Consider the following 15962-nt stretch of genomic DNA (forward strand, 5'->3'; position numbering starts at 1 on the left):
AAGAAGAAGAAGAAGAAGAAGAAGAAGAAGAAGAAGAAGAAGAAGAAGAAGAAGAAGAAGAAGAAGAAGAAGAAGAAGAAGAAGAAGAAGAAAAGACTTCCTGGAAGTAGGAACTGGGTCTCCTAAATGAATGTAGGGCATGGGAGAAAGAATATCGGCCATGGTGGCAAAAAGCTGAAAATGACCTGCATTAAATGCCAGAGATGAGGACTTTACACTGATTTTTCTGGCTCTACATCTCCCAGTCTCCCAACATTTTCTCTACTCACATCATCACTGCCCTGGTTCAGGCCCTTAATCTTAATCACCTGGGTGATTACAATAACCTGCCCCAAATTTATCCTCCTGCCCCAAATTTATCCTTTCTCCAATCCATCCTGAAATGATTTTCCTAAAGTTCTGTATGACTGGGTCACTACCCTACTCAAGAAGTATCCAAGGCTCCATCTTGCCTCTCAGTTAATATATAAAGTCCTTTGCCTGACATTTAAAGCCTTTCACAATCTGACACAAGGCTATATTTCCAAGCTTGTCACATGTTAGTTCCTTCACACACTCAGGAGTACACCCAAACAGCCTGGTTGGGTGTCCTTTGCACACACCATTCCATCCTCTATTTCTTTGCCTTTACAGAGATAAAATGTCAGTGAGCATCTATCAAAAGTCTTCTATGTGCCAGGCACTATCCTAGATGTTAAGCATACACGGGAAGGCAAAAATATAGTTCTAAACTCAAAGTTCCCAGTCTAATGGAATACCCTCCCTCCCTTCCTCCCTCTTTCCCTTCCTCTCTTCCTTCCTTCCTTCCTTAGTTCTTCCTTAGTTCTTCCGTCCTTCCTTCTTTCTCTGCTTTTTAGAATCCTTAGCTCCCTCCATGCACCAGCTCAAGAGTCTCCTCCTATAATTGGCCTTTCCTGGTCTGTAGTAGTTACTTGAGAAATGTTTATGGGATGGTCTCTGGAATAGGAGGAGGTTCCCTGATCTTTCTCTGTTTCTATCTCCTGAACAGAGTGATGGAAAGCCACTACTTGATAGAGGGGGATGCCCAGGGCCTGGAATATTTGCCCTATGAAGAAGACTGCCCTCTTGAGTGTGATTGTCCTGCTGACTGTTATCGGGCTGATGGTGGGCACCGAGAATACAGGTCAGGCCCTGCAGGAAGCCCTGGGGCAGGAGCAGTGATGGGTAGCCTTACCGAGCTTGGTGGGGAGCTCTCTATATGAGGACTGGGAGTGGAGTGCCAGAATGAGCTGGTTTGGAGAACCAGGGGCTGGGAAGACAAGGGAACTGGCAAGCCTAGGAAATGAAATTGGTATTGGTAGTGGTTGTGATGGGAGAGGAGGGCTAGTGCAGAGGCTGGAGGGCAGATTGGTACTCTGGAGAAATTAAGGGTCATGGATGCTTCCAAACTGGGGATCGGGGGGCCAGGCTAAAGATTTGAACTCTCCTGGTTCCCCATACCATGTCTCACCTTTCATTCCCCAACTCCACTTCCAGGACCAAGCACTGGTCAAGCAGCTCAGCCTCACCCCCTCCCAAGAAGAAGAAGAAAAAGAAATCTGGCCATCGGAGGAGTCGGTGAGTGGGCCAAGTCCCTGGGTATGTGGAGGGAAAGGAGGAAGATCCCAGAGGTATGTGCCTGAGGAAATCCTGGATCTCAGGACTGATCATCCTTAATCTTGGCAAAATGAGCATTGACCCTGGGGTCGGAGGACCTTTGTTCAAATCCTACCTCAGAGCTCTATGACCTTGGGAAAATCAGATATCCTCTCTGTTCCCTGATCTCTAAAATCAGGGGGTTGGATGAGATGGTCCTCTGAGGACCCTTCTAGCTCTCAATCTGGAAACTAGGCCAGGTTAGCCAAAAGATGTTCCCCCTCCTCGATCTCTATCTATATCTCCTTGGATCTCGGTGTCCTACTTGATAGAGAGACCAAGAAGAGAGGGAGGGAGAAAAGTTGGCCCAACGGCATTCAACATCATCCCTTGGCCCTCTGCTCCCCCTCTCTCACTTTCTGCCCTGGGAGATGGACCTTGACCCAGTTAACCACCTTCATCTCTGTCTTTCTATCTGCCTGCCTGCCTTCCCCCTCCTGGGACCTGTCCTCAGCAAAAAGAGGAAGCTAGACTCTGAATGCAGGTCAGTGAGCTGGGCTGAGCTGGGCTGGGCTGGTGCCTCTTGGCTGGTGGGAGTGTCAATCTCTGACCTCAGGGATGCTGCAGAAGACAAGGGTTGTGGATTCTAGACAGCTGGCCACATTGGAGTACAGAATAGAGCACCTTCAAGGGTCCTACCAGAGATCCTGTGCCCCTGCCTTCCTATCCTGGCCCCTCTAGACCAACCACAGACCGTGCCTATGTGGGAATGGGCCCCCTCCCCAAGTTCTTCATACTCTATTGCTATTAGGATTTACCTATTAGGCATTCATTCCTTTGAGTCCACTATTGTAATGGGAGGAGACCTAGAGAGCAGCTATCAGCAGAGAGCAGGACTTTAGCAAGGTCTTGATGAATAGGATGTGGGCCAGGGACCTGGGGGTGGGAAACGAGAGGCAGTAGGGGGCAAGGAGATCTGCAGAATCAAATTTCACGGGAAGGCCCAGCCACAGAGAATCAGTTTCCCCATCTGTAAAATGAGAGTGTGATAGCAGCTGGTCCATTGTAGTCTTTATCTTTGGATATTATCCTATGATTCCTGATTCCCAGGTACTTAACCCCCACCTTGGGGTCTGGGGTTTTTCCCAACGGTTTGCTCCTGAAGCTGGCTGGCAGAATTTCTCCTCCCACTGCCAGCCCTGGCCTCAACAATTGGATTCAACTTGGCGTCACGCACCGCGATGCCATTCAGTTCAGTTTGATCCGATTCAACCCAACAATAATTGGTTAATGGCCTGCTGTGTGCAGAGTCCTGAGCTAGACAGCTGGGGGGGAGTACAAAGCTTAGAAGAGACTCAGTCCTTGCCCTGGGGAGCTCCCAGTCTGAGGTGGGAGACGGCTGTGGAGACACATACATCAAAAACTGGAGGAGCTGATGAAACACGAGAAAGGCAGCCAAAGGGGCAGGAGGATGGGGAGGGGAAAGGGCATTCCAACAGGAAGTGGTATTGGAGTTGGACATGAAAATAACCATAGGAAAAATAAATAAATGGACTAAAATAGCCATAGGAATTCGAGAGGGAGGGAGTGGACAAGGTGCCAGGCATGGGCAGTAAGGGCACAGAGGCTGCATAGTTCCAGGTATGGGGGAGGCAGATGGCCCAGGTTGGATGGGTTCTAGACTGTAGATGAGTTCCAATTTTGTGTTATGAGAGATCAGGTGATGGCAGGTATGGGGGTGGGAATCTTGACTTGGAACGTTATTCTCTGAAGCAATAGAAAGCCACTGAAGAGTCCTGAACAGAAAAACAACTCGTCAGATCTGACCATAAAAAATTTAACCACCTAATGTGAAGGATGATTCGAAGTGGGGAGGGGAGAGAATGAAGGTGGCAAGTCTTATTTGGAACCTGTTGCAATAGTTTGGGCATGGGGGCAGCTAAGAGCCAGGCCTGGAGGCAGGAGGTCCTGGGTTCAAATCTGACCTCGAAAAATCCCTACCTGAGTGACCCTGGGCAAGTCACTTGACCCCCACTGCCTAGCCCTTGCCGCTCTTCTGCCTTAGAACCAATACACAGGATTGATTCTAAGATGAAACGTGAGAGTCTAAAAACAATTGCATGGGCACATTGTGGGTGAGGTAGGGAGAGAAACAGCCGAGGAAACAGAGGTGAAAGCTATTGTTTCCATCCTGTGTCAGCAGCTGTGGGAGCTCCTCATCCCTTCGGAAGAAGAAGAAAAATGGAAAGAAGCATAGACGCGACAGGTACCTAAAAAGGTCTCATCCCCTCCCCAGCCTTGGAACCCTGAGCCCTCCTTCCCATGCCCGCCCTGACTCTCACGCCTCCCCAGAGCTCAGGGGCCAGGCAAGGAAGGAGAGCCCAGCACGGAGGGGAGGGAGGGCAGGCTGATCCTTCAAATGTCTTCTAAATGGGATCCATTTTGCCATGTCTAACAGGTCTGACTCAGGATCCAGAAGGAAGAGAAGACACAGGTGAGCAGGACCCTGAAAAGTGGGTGGTAGGGCTGGCTCTGGCAAGGGGGGAGCAGGGTTAAGGCTGGGAGCCAGTCCAGCACTGTCTGGACCCGAGGACTGAGCTCTACAAGAAGGGGGAGGCCCTTTCTCTAAAGGAACAATGGAGGTCCCTGGTAGGATGACTCAGTGTTAGTGGGTGACACTGATGACCCTGGTGTTAGTGGGTGACACTGGGGGTCCTTAACCAAATTACCTGGTGCTGAGAGATTTGGAACTGGGACACAGGAGTACCTGCGGCATCTTAGGACTTTTTTCAACTCAAATGCTCCAGGATACCAAAAGTCCCCTTCTGTACCTCGCCTTTCCTTTCAGTCCCTCTTAGAGACTCATTCTTGAGCCTCTTGGCCTCAGTTTCCCTTTTTGTAACTTCAAATGTGAAGTCCTTGAGGGAAGGGGCCATTTTTGCCTTTCATTGTGCCTGAAACTTGGTATGTAAATGCCTGTTAGCTTATTGACTTGACCAGATGAGCTCCAAGGTCCTTTCCAGTTCTAAATCTATGAACCCAAGTCATGTATTCCCTGTCTCAGTTTCCTCATCTGTAAAATGAAGGAGTTGGACTAGGTGGTCTCAGAAGACCCTTGAGCCTGTGATTCTCTCTCCCTGGTTTCCACACTTGAACCATAGACACAGGGCTGAGCCAGGAATTGGGCTGGTGTTCTGCTGCCCCCCAGTGGTGGAAATCTCCAGGCGTGGGGACCCACCTAGAAACTCAGCCCAAGAACCCATTTCTAGTCGGTTCTACTGAGGACTGGCTGGGGGCCAGCCAGGCTTCTCCATCCTAAGGAGATAGGAGAAGCCAAGTCCTTCTCTCTGGAGCTTTGCCCTGTCTAAGAAGACCAGACTCAGAGCCCAGGATGTGATGTTTAAGGGTCCCTCCAATGCTATTAATCAATGGTAGGCACTTATTAAACTCCTGTGGCAGACATCGGTCATATAAAGGCAAAAGTCCAATAGACCCAGCCCTGAGGAGCTTCCATTCTATGGGGATCACAGAGACAATACAGGCATGCAGAGGTACTTAGCAAATAAGAGGAACAGCATGAGCAAGGGAAAGGAAACAAGAATTTATGAAGCACTTACTCTGTGCTGGACACTAAGCTAAGCATTATACACATTTCTTAGCCCATTTAAGCCTCTCAATAACCCTGGTAGGCAAGTGCTATTATTACTCCGATTTTAAAGATAAAGAAACTGAGGCATATAGAGCTTAAATGACTTGCCCAAGGACACACAGAGAGTAAGTGTCTAAGCTGGATTTGAACTCGGGTCTTGCTAATTCCAGACCCAGTGCTGTATGCCCTGCACCATTTAGCAGCTAGAGAAGGTTAGATTCTAAATCCTATAGTCATAGAGCCTGGGTTTGAATCCTGGTAACCTGCATGACCTCTTCTGGCCTCAGTTTCCTTCTCTGTAAAACAAGGGTGTTGGATTAGGTCTCTGAGTTCCTTTCTCCCTTGTTTACTAATATTCTACAATGTTGTAATCTGGGGGAAAACTGATGAGAAAACAAAGGAAATGATTGGGACTAAGGGCAGAACTGAGTAAGGCCACTGGCAGCCAGTGGATGGGTAGAGAATCATCAGCATGGCTGGAGGGCTTAATGGAATCCATTGGATCGGTCCAACACAGACCAAAAATCTAAACTAAAAACTCAGAGGAGAGAGGAGGGGAGCTCAGGAATGAGACAAGAGCCTTCCATTTCAGAGGGGTCCCAAACCATTCCACCCCAACTTCTGGATTTGCCTCAGCAGTCTATGTTCTTGGCAGGACCCCATTAACCTGGGGAGCCAGAGCCCATAGAATCCAGGGATCCATTCTGTCCTGCAGGTCATCTCTGTCACATTGTCACCTTCAAACCAAGGGGGCACATAAGAGCTGAGCTGCCCAGAGAAAGAAATAAAAATAAATTAAAATTAGAAGCCTATGGGGCTAGGAAATAGAAAGCCAGGTCTGAAGATGGGAGGTCCTGGGTTCAAATCTAGCCTCAGACACTTTCTGGCTGTGTGATCCTGGGCAAATCACTTAAACCCCCTTGCCTAGCCCTTACCACTTTTCTGCATTGGAACCAATACTTGGTATCAATTCTACAATGGAAGGTAAAGGTTAAAAAAAAGAGCCTGGGAAGTAAGTAAGCTCTGAGCCAGGTCCAGGGGGTCGTTGGTCTTCACCAAAGGAGTTGAAGTGGAGGTGAACAGCCCCTGTGTTTGGGCTAATGTGCAGAGCTCTGGGACAAGAGAGGCATCCCAACATGGGGCTCGGCTCTCAGTGAAAGGTGAGTTTTCTAATAAATAGGTTCTAGAGGAGCCAATGGTCTTTTCTCAGTGCCTCCCTCCTAGCTCCCCAGCCACTAAGCTTCCTGTCATTTCTAGGTCCAGGAGCCCCAAGAGCAAAAGAAAAGAGAAAAACAAAGAGAGAAAGAGGTAAGAGACCCATCTTTCTGCCCCCTGCCAGGCTAGGGGACCAGGACCCAGCTGAGACTGGTTTGGGACCTGCCATCAAACTCTAAAAAAGAGCTTGGCTCAGCCTGAGTTCTGCTAAAGACTGGCTCAAGCTTTGAGAAGTGGGAAGAGGTGTTTGGGGCAAATACTCTCTCCTTCCACCCCCACTCCAAGGGGCTGAGCCTCTTTTCTTTTGGGGAGGGGCTGCCTGGGTCCAGAGAGAGGCACTGGACGATGTCAATGTTCAAGGCCAACCTTAACCAGAGCAACGGTAGGCAGACACTGACACGGTGTGATGAGTGGCCTGGTGAAGGCATCCTAGATGTCTCCACCACCTCCTCTGTTCTGTTGTTCCTGTGATCCCTCTGACAGGGGCCAAATTCCACTACCACCCCCCAAAACACAGACACCTTCCTGGCTAGGTGAGGCTTCAGGCTTATACATCAAACAGACATTCCTACAAGGAGGACCCAGGCATCACCTCTCCTTCACACTAAGATGGAAGGGTCTGAGGTCACAACATCCCAGAAGAGGGTTTGATAGGAGAGAGGAAAGGACACTGAACACCTGAGGAGAGACACAGGGCTTCCTTGGATCTCAAGAGGGCTTCAGAGCCAGGCTGGCTGATATAATCAGCCTCTCCTCTCTTCGTCTCTTCCCCTCACCTTCCTTTTCCAGGCCTCATAGTGAGTCTCCATCAAGAAGGTCTCACCGACACAGTAGCTGTAGTTCTCATAGCGCCTCCATCTCTTCTAACTACAGCAGCTCCAAATCACCCAGCAGGTAGGCTGGCCAGCCTACAGCAAACCATGGCCATGCTGAGGGCATGGCAGGTGGCATGTGACCAGATCTTTGGGTTCAGTTCAGGCTGGGTTGAGAGCTTAGAAAATGTGGGTGAGGATTTTTGTTTTTCTTCTGAGTCCTTTGTGTTTCTGTGATGTTCCTTTTCCCTCTGTGGAGGGTCTAAATGCCTAGAATTTAGCTGGGGGATAGAGTTGGGAGGTTGAACAATGGAGGGATGTACCTTTGATGGAATCAAAAGGGCTTGGGTCCATCAACCCATTCATCAGACCTTTCATGATGCCACTCCAGGGCTAAATTCTCAGCTCTGCTGGGGTGTCAGGAGAAAATGGGGGCTCTGTCCTCAGGGAGCCCAAGGTTTCATGGGAGAGGCAAAGAGGAAGGCAGGGAATAATTCTAGGGAGTCGAAGCTAAATGCTTGATTGTCTAGCTGAGAACACCACATGCTGAAAAAAAGTCAGAGCAAGCAGAGATTATCGGGGGCTAGAAGAGTCTGGGAAGGCATCCTGGGAGAGGTGATGCCTAAGGGATCTGAGTCAATCTCTTTAAGACTGAGGGAGTAAAGGAGGGTGCATGGTCAGAAAGGCTTGTACCTACAGTCAGCCTGGCCGAGAATGAGTCAGTGCAGGGGAAATGAAGTAGGAGGGTCCCACCCTGGCTCCCTCCATCCCTCCCCTTGCTACAGACTGAGCCCCAAGCCCAGAGATGATGGCCCCAAGGCCAGTAGCCAGCGGTCCAGCAGGAGCAGAACGTCTTCTCCTTCGGGCCGCAGCCGATCGGGGTCTCCACACCAGAATGGCCAGCGGAGCAGGCGTCCCAGCCAGGTCCGAGGCAGCCCGTCGGATACACCACTGGATGTATGTACCCCTGGCTCTCGCCACCATTCACCTTCCCCTCTTCACCCACATCCCCAATCGTTCGCAAAGGTCACTTCACATTTATAGAAAGTCAGGTGGGGTCAAGCTCAGACCCTCTGTCACACCAAGTGTGTAGATGGAGTTGTGTGTGTATGTGTATGTGTGTATGTTGGGGATTAGGGGGGACTGCAGTCTATTGCCCCCACCTCTCCCTTTCCCCAGCCATCCTGAACCCCGACAAGGGCAGACCTTACAAGACTCCCCCCACTTCCCACCCATAGCTCCTGTTAAACTAACTAGGGGGAAAGAGAAGATGAGATCTTCCTAAACCTACCAAAGGGCTGAGTAGCCCCTTCCATTTGTGCCGATGACACTCTACCCTTCCACAAGAGACTTCTCCATCCATTATCCCATTTGATCTCTCACTATCACCCAATGAAGAAGACATAGAAAAGGTCATTTCTATTTCATAGATGAAGAAACTGAGGTACAGCTAGTAAGCAGAAGGAGAGACACACTTAGAGCTCAGAGTTTCTACCAGCCATATGTCCTTATAACTTGGAAGTCCCATTGACCAAGCCAGAGCTCCCTCTTCTTTCTGCTATAAGATCCAGGGCCCCCAGGAACCCTCCACCCTGGCTGGGAGTTGGGGGGAAGACCAAGCATCTCATTTAGGCAGTATGACAGGGAAACAGATTAAGATGCCTTAAGATAAAATAAAAAAACATCAAGCTAGACTAGATGGGACCTCAGAGGTCATCTTGTCCAACCCCCTCATTGTATAGATGAGGCCCAGGGTAGAAAAGTAAGTTAAGGAACCAGGCATTCTCCCCAACCTGTTAGTGTGTCATCCTCCCCACCCCTACTCCCATCCTCCTTTGCCTCCTGGGATCTCTGAATATGAAATGCACATCTCTCTTTGATGATCTTAGAGCATTTTCAGGGGACATAGTTTAATTCCAGCTCCTAGTACCAGCCTTTATTTTAAGGACAAAGAGGACTTTTTCCCCCTTATCCCTTTATACCCAGAAGCAACTTGAGTAGTTCAACATGGTATCATTTAGTCCACAAATCCCCAACTCTAGCATTTTGGTCCCATTTCCAGGACTGAGCCCCTATATCCACAGGCACCAACACTATTCAGCACTATTCCCTGTCCATGACATTGAGACCTCATCTCTAACACTCCTCTGTGCCATATCTGAGACTGAGTCCCCCAAAGCTAGGAATATTTTTAAACCCCATGAAACTTTGAGGACTCTACACCATTCTCATCCATTTTTAAAGTCCCTAATCCCCAGGCCAAAGTGGTTTTTTCTCTACTACCCACACTGCATTTATTTTATGAATGCTTACGCTTGATCTCCCCCTTTTTGCTTTGAAAGACCAGCCTCCTCTTCCCACCCTACTTTTTGTCCTTGTACCACACCTTTTATCCAAGAAATCTCCACTTTGAAGAACAATTAGGGTTTTTTGGTTTGGTCCCATGGGACAGAAGTAAGACTAGAAGTCAGAGAGAAGCCAATTTCTGCTCAATATAATTTCCCAACAACTCGAGCTGTCCAGTAACAGGATGGAGTGTCTGGTAGGTAATAAGCACCTCATCACTGCACAGACAGAGGCTAGATAGCCCCTTGTCAGGGACATTGTTGATGGGAGTCTGGAATTAGCTGAAAGTCTGAACTAGATAACATCTGATGTCCCTTCAAATTGGAAGGTTCTTTGACCATTTGGTCATCTCATTCCTCTCTCAAGGCATGTCCTCCCCAGGCCTATCCTATGCCTATTTTTTTAATCAGGGTGGGGGAATAGTTCACTGAAGCCCAAAGGGGACCTCTGAAACTCTCACAAACTGAGATGGGGGAATTAAAGGGCCTAAACTAAACCCAAGTCACCACATCTCCTATGAGGCAGGTAGAAACAGAACTGGGAACAGGATATTTGTCTTCTTTTTTGAGGCTAGAATCATAGCATTTCAGAGCCTGAAGGAAACTTAGAAATTGCCTATTCCATCCCTGCTCATTTTACAGAAGAGACAGAGGTACCCAGAAAAAGTTTAATCGATTCATCAAGTGATTCATCACAAAATAAGTTGGTACCAGCCCTAGGAGTAGAATTCAAGTTTCCTAGCTTCTAGTTCAATTCTCTTTCTAACATACTAATGGTTTCTAATGTTCTAAGGACTAGAAAGAGGTCCTCAGCTCATTGAATGTTTAGCCCCAACTCTCCTTGATTTCTCTAAGATGCAAAGTCACTTCACCTTGCTTAACCAAAGCCACCTTTGCCTGTCCTTAGGAATGAAGGTCAAGATAAATGTTGCTGGGACTAAAAATTACAGCCAACCCCTTGGGATTCTAGAATATCAGCTGCCTTAGAGGGTCTCTCTGGTCATACCCCTGCTTCAGGACCCATATGTGGACCATTCATCCCAGAGCCTTAGATCTCCATCTTTCAGGTCTTAGCATAGCAGCAGCCATGTATGTGTTGGTTTTGATTTTTATTTCCATTTTTAGCTATTTCCTTTCATTTTTTCCCTATTTTTTGAAAGTTTCCCCATTTCCTTAGACAAGAAAATCAAAACTTTTTGAATCTCAAGGGAACCCAAGAAAATATCTTTGTTCCAGATGCTATCATCCCATGGTCATTTTTTTTTAAAGAAAGTGATTTATAATCCAACCTGGATGGAATATTCTTTCACTGATACCTTCCAGGTCTTGAGCTCTCTTTAACCCAAACTTCCTGTTAATTGGAAGCTCCTCCCTAAGTCCATAATTGAAAAGCAGCAGAGTGATTCAGGGAGGAGACACTCCTTTCTCTAGGTGAGTTTGGGAAATATCAAAATAGATCATTTTCTATTGGTTTTCAGAGCCATAGATTCATGCATTCAATGTACTCAAAGGCATAATCCAAGCTAACCCAGAGGGATTCACAAAACTAATGTGGATAGAATGCATTAACCCAAGGATAATAGGGCTAGCAACCTTAGAATGGACTCAATTCCTAAACCCAAAGAAGATAACACCTGAATACCCAGTGGGGACTGAATCCATATGTCCAGAAAGAAAGGGACCAAACACAAGTTTCCCAAATAACAATATTCTCTAGGGGCCTCAGGACCTTCATTAATTAGCTCACACAAGGTAATGTCCAGCTCAGGCCAAGAAGGAGTGACATTAGGTTGTTTAGAGTTCTCAGTGTCAAGGAGATGCCATATCTCACACAGCAAAGAAAATTTTATCTGAACTTTGACCTAATCTTTCCCTTGATCACATCTAGCACCTAGGACAGCAACTGTGTGGTCATGGTGGTAAGATTTGAGATAAATGAGGTTCAGACTTTTTATCAAAGAGGGACTCTTTATGCTAATTCCTAATTGCCACTAGCCTCTAAAGTTCTTTATCTATTGCTTTTGAGAAGAGAGAGAGAGAGAAAGAGAGAGAAGGAAGGAAGGTAAGAAGGGAGGAAGGAAGTTAAGAAGAAAGGAAGGAAGTTAGGAAGGAAAGAAGGAAGTTAGGAAGGAAGTTAGGAAGAAAGGAAGGAAGGAAGGTAGGAAGGAAGGAAGGTAGGAAGGTAGGAAGGAAGGAAATGATAAAAGTAACATAAGACTGAAAAAGGACAAATGTCACATTTCATTCTCTTTTTCCTTTTTTGACAAGATATCATGACTGATAGATCAGGGTAATATTGTAGACAAGTTTATATTCAAATTACATAAAATATGTGACAAAGTATCTCATGTTATCCTTTTGGGAAAAATGGAAACATGAATTAAATAATAGAATAGTCAAGTGGGTTGAAAACAGGATTTCTACTTACTACCTAGAATTTTAATGCTATCTTTCCCAGATCAAAACATATATACAATTAGAGTTCAATAGCATCCTTCTCAGCATCTTCCATTATTATCATCTTATCCACTTCAAGTTGTCCTATCCTTTTTCCATATTCCTTCTGCCATGAATATCCTACNGGAAGGAAGGAAGGAAGTTAGAAAGGAAAGAAGGAAGGAAGGAAGGAAGGAAGGAAGGAAGAAGGGGAAGAGGAGGAAGAGCTCCACTCCCCAAAGCTTCAAATTTAGCAAGCGTTCTAAGGGATTTATCAGCTGTTCTACCCTATGATTTCCTAAACCCTCCCTTAAGGCAATAAAAGTAGGACAGAGGATAAGTGAACCTTAAACCCCCAAAACAGATCAGGTATCCCTCCCTCCCCAACACTGTTTCCCTCCAAATAAAGGGTTTAAACTTGGCCTATTCTTGGACTAATTTCAAGGGAAATCATCCAGGTTGAAGGTGGCAAGGGAAGGGAGTGGGAGAGACCAGCCAATTATCAACCCTCTCCCAGAAAACAAATGAAATGAGTCCTACCCCCAACCTCCTTAACATTAATAGACTGCGGGTCCTCAACCATCTGCCTGCCCTCTCACCCATGATAGGTCCCCTGAGCCTTTTCTGAAAACAGCTCCCTGAGGAGAATTCTTCCAAGCCTTTCTATCTCCCTTTGCTTGGGGTGGGATGGTTACCATCCTCTAACTGCCCCTTCTTCCCCTTGGGAAAGTATTTTGGAAGTTGAATCAAGGTCAAGAGGAGACCTAGCCCCCTTATTTTTCAGGTTTTGGTGTCACAGAGTTTAGCAAATGTTGAGAAATGTTTTGGGTGGGGGTTGGGGATGGCAAAGTGATGGGGGAAGACTTTTGTTTATTCTCTCTTTAAAAAGCCACGCAACACTTTTTAATCCCATCTGTGTTTTTGTTTGTTTTTTAGCCTCCCATTTGAACCGTGGTAATATGGGGAATTACAGCAGGCAAGGGCTGGGCTGGGGGAGTTCACCTACCTTGTCCTGTGTTTTCCCCCCTTTCTTTTCTTGATATTATTTTTTTCTCGTTTGTAATGTACAGAAATGCAAACTATTTCTCCATTTATTTTATTTTCTGGTATCTACTGTGTTGTTCTAGAATTTTGCGTTTGTGTGTGTCGCTGTGGACGCCTTTGGCCACGTCAATGCAGAGACATGTTTTTGAATTTCAAGTGGACACTGATCATTGTTTCAAACTGTTTCTTTTTACCCCTCCTCTGTAACTGGAATTTAAAAGGGAAGATGACTGTAGGAAGAAATAACTCATACTGGGAATGCCCTTGTCAATGAGCATCCCTTCCTCCAGGACCTTCCACTAGACCAAAGGATTATAGAGTTAGTGCTGAAAGGGACCTTAGATGCCATGTTGAGAAATCTAGGCTCAGAGAAGATAAATGACTTACCCTGAGTCACACAGCAAATAAGTATCTGTGGTGTAATTTGAACCCAGATCTATCTTGACTGTAAGCCTAGCATTCTATCTACTATACTTCCAAGCTACTTCTCACAGGGTAATAACTAGAATTGTTTCATGTCAAAGACTGACAAAAAGCCCATAAGATACTGGAGCAGGAAGGGGGTCTTAGAATTCATTTGGTCCAACCTCTTCACTTATGGATGAACAAACTGAGATCCAAAGAGAAGGCGTCATTCACCCTATATCCCATAGCTCAGAAAAGCTAGAGCCCAGGGGCCGCCTGGCTCTTGGGCTGATACTCTTTCCATTCCACCCCAGTTCAACTTCCAAGAAGGAGGATGAGGGCGGAGTGATGTGATATGAAATTATATGATATGATAAAGACCTATATGGCTTCCAAAACACCAGATACTTGGAACTCCAGAATTCAAGAGATGAAGGAGAATCCAAGGTACAAGGAATATTCTTGATTTGTGAAGATAGTGTAAGGAGAACTATCATGGCCTCTATTCTTTCCTGGGGCATTTCCTTGGCAGCCCTTTGTAGATAACCTCTGGGGCAAACCTAGGGATCCCTTTAAAGGTGATCATCTTTCACCCTATAATTCAATGCTCAAAGCCCCTGGCACCAAAGAGAGCTCCAAGCAGAAATTCCATACCAGTCAAATTCCAGGAAGTTATAGAATACATAGAAATATAAAGAGAGGAGACCTCACCTGCAAGTCTAGCCATGTCACTTGGCTGGCTGAGCTGTCGATCAGGATCAGGCCAGCCTATTAATGAGCAATAAAATTTGTTAATATACTATCAGTGACTGATGGGATGCTTACTGGTAACTCCAATAGCCAATAAGAAGAAACTCATTCTCTTCCTCCCACCATCACCATAAGAGGTAGGTCCTGGGCAACAGTCCAAGAATGCAAAGCTTTTCTGCCTTCTTGGAAAAACTAGGCTAGAGCACCAGGCGAGTCCTGGCCGTGCTTCCCTGTTTTCCTTTTGTCACTTTATAAATCCTTATAAATAACTTGGGAGAAGACATCCCCCGCATCCTCCAATGGGGCAGTCCTTCAGTGCTCTACTAAACTCCAAGAATAGAAGTTGCAGAAAAGGTGTTTTGGTACAGGGCATTTCCCCTCCTGAATGTTCCCTATGCTAGTGAAATCACAGGTCCAGTCCCCATCCTTATGTCCTATCCTAAGAAACAGGTTCCAAAGTTCCTTTCTGAACCCGATAAATAATACATCCTTCAAGGCACTTTAGGGTTCCTCTGTTGAGCCTTTGTATTGGTCTCTATTTGCCCCTCTTCCATGTAGCCCCCACCCAAAATTGTCCATTTAGATACCTGAATCCCAAGAAGGGTGATGCTCCCCCTGGGACCTGCCAGGAAGATAACAGCATCTCCCCACCCTATTCCTGTCATTCCTAAGAGAACTAAGCAGTTAAATACATAATTAATTAAACAACAAACATTAATTAAGTTTCAACCACAAGCTAGATGCTGTCCTGGGTGTGAAGAATACAGAGACAAAAGCCAAATGGTTCCTGGCCTCAAGGAGCTTTCTCCTAAGAACTGTTGGGGAGGAAGTTCTAGGGAGAAGAGGCAAGAAAATCTTAGAAGTGCTTTGTGGGTCACCCTTCTGCTTCCTGCCAGAAGGGAAAAGTACTGGAGTGGGAGGTTTTCTTTATACACAAATAGCCCTCACGTGTAGAGGGTTTCCTGAGTGAGCATGGGGAATAGGTGTTGAAACCTTAGAAACCCAACCTGGTTGACTTCCCTTTTAAATGGCCGGTTTTCCTTTCCACTTTCATCTTTCCACTCTGACTGGCTTCTTTTGGATTGCCCTCTTCTCTCTCTGTGTCTCTCTCTGTCTCTCTGTCTCTCTCTCTTTCTCTGGGTCTGTCTCCTTCCCTTGCCCTCCTCATCTCTGTCTCTTCCCTACCCTCACCCCGTCATGGGCTCCCTCCATGTTGTTCCATCTCCATCTGCTGCTTACTGCATGTTCTCTGGAAGTTCTCTGTTGTTAAGAGAGTTAAAGGCATCTCGGCTCCATAGACATTTGGAACGAAAAAAACAAAAACAACAAACAAAACAAGAGCAGAGAAAAATCAAATGGTTGCTTGGGGTGTCCTGAAATGCCGCCCTACAGGGGGGTGGGGTGCAACCCCCTCTCCCCCGCCCCAGCCAAAGCAACTGCTTTATTAGCCCAGGGTGGAAAGTGGCAAATACTAAAAAGAGTCATTGTCTTTTTCCCATTCTGCATCCAAATGGGAGATTTTCCTTTTCTTTGTTATTATTGCATTCCTGTCACTGACCAATCAGAAGGTAGGTATTTGTCTGGCTTCGCACGTTCCCATCTCCAGATAAGCCTTGCAGCACTGAGCTTGGTTTTAATGTGATTCTCTCTCTCTCTCTCTCTCTCTCTCTCTCTCTCTCTCTCTCTCTCTCTCTCTCTCTTTCTCTCTCT

General features: G+C 46.5%; 1 protein-coding gene across 1 annotated transcript in view; it reads left to right on the forward strand.

Moving 5' to 3' along the window:
* SRRM3 (serine/arginine repetitive matrix 3) overlaps positions 1-15962 on the forward strand; it is a 57715-nt gene that overhangs the window by 30369 nt on the left and 11384 nt on the right. The window contains exons 3-11 of the mRNA XM_044676900.1: positions 1010-1144; positions 1498-1578; positions 2111-2140; positions 3800-3862; positions 4055-4090; positions 6503-6553; positions 7250-7354; positions 8058-8229; positions 8317-8319. Coding sequence (XP_044532835.1) covers positions 1010-1144; positions 1498-1578; positions 2111-2140; positions 3800-3862; positions 4055-4090; positions 6503-6553; positions 7250-7354; positions 8058-8229; positions 8317-8319 — 676 coding nt within the window. The remainder of the gene's footprint in view (positions 1-1009; positions 1145-1497; positions 1579-2110; positions 2141-3799; positions 3863-4054; positions 4091-6502; positions 6554-7249; positions 7355-8057; positions 8230-8316; positions 8320-15962) is intronic.

The sequence above is a fragment of the Gracilinanus agilis genome, chromosome 4 (genome assembly GCF_016433145.1).
Source record: "Gracilinanus agilis isolate LMUSP501 chromosome 4, AgileGrace, whole genome shotgun sequence".
Taxonomy (NCBI): domain Eukaryota; kingdom Metazoa; phylum Chordata; class Mammalia; order Didelphimorphia; family Didelphidae; genus Gracilinanus; species Gracilinanus agilis.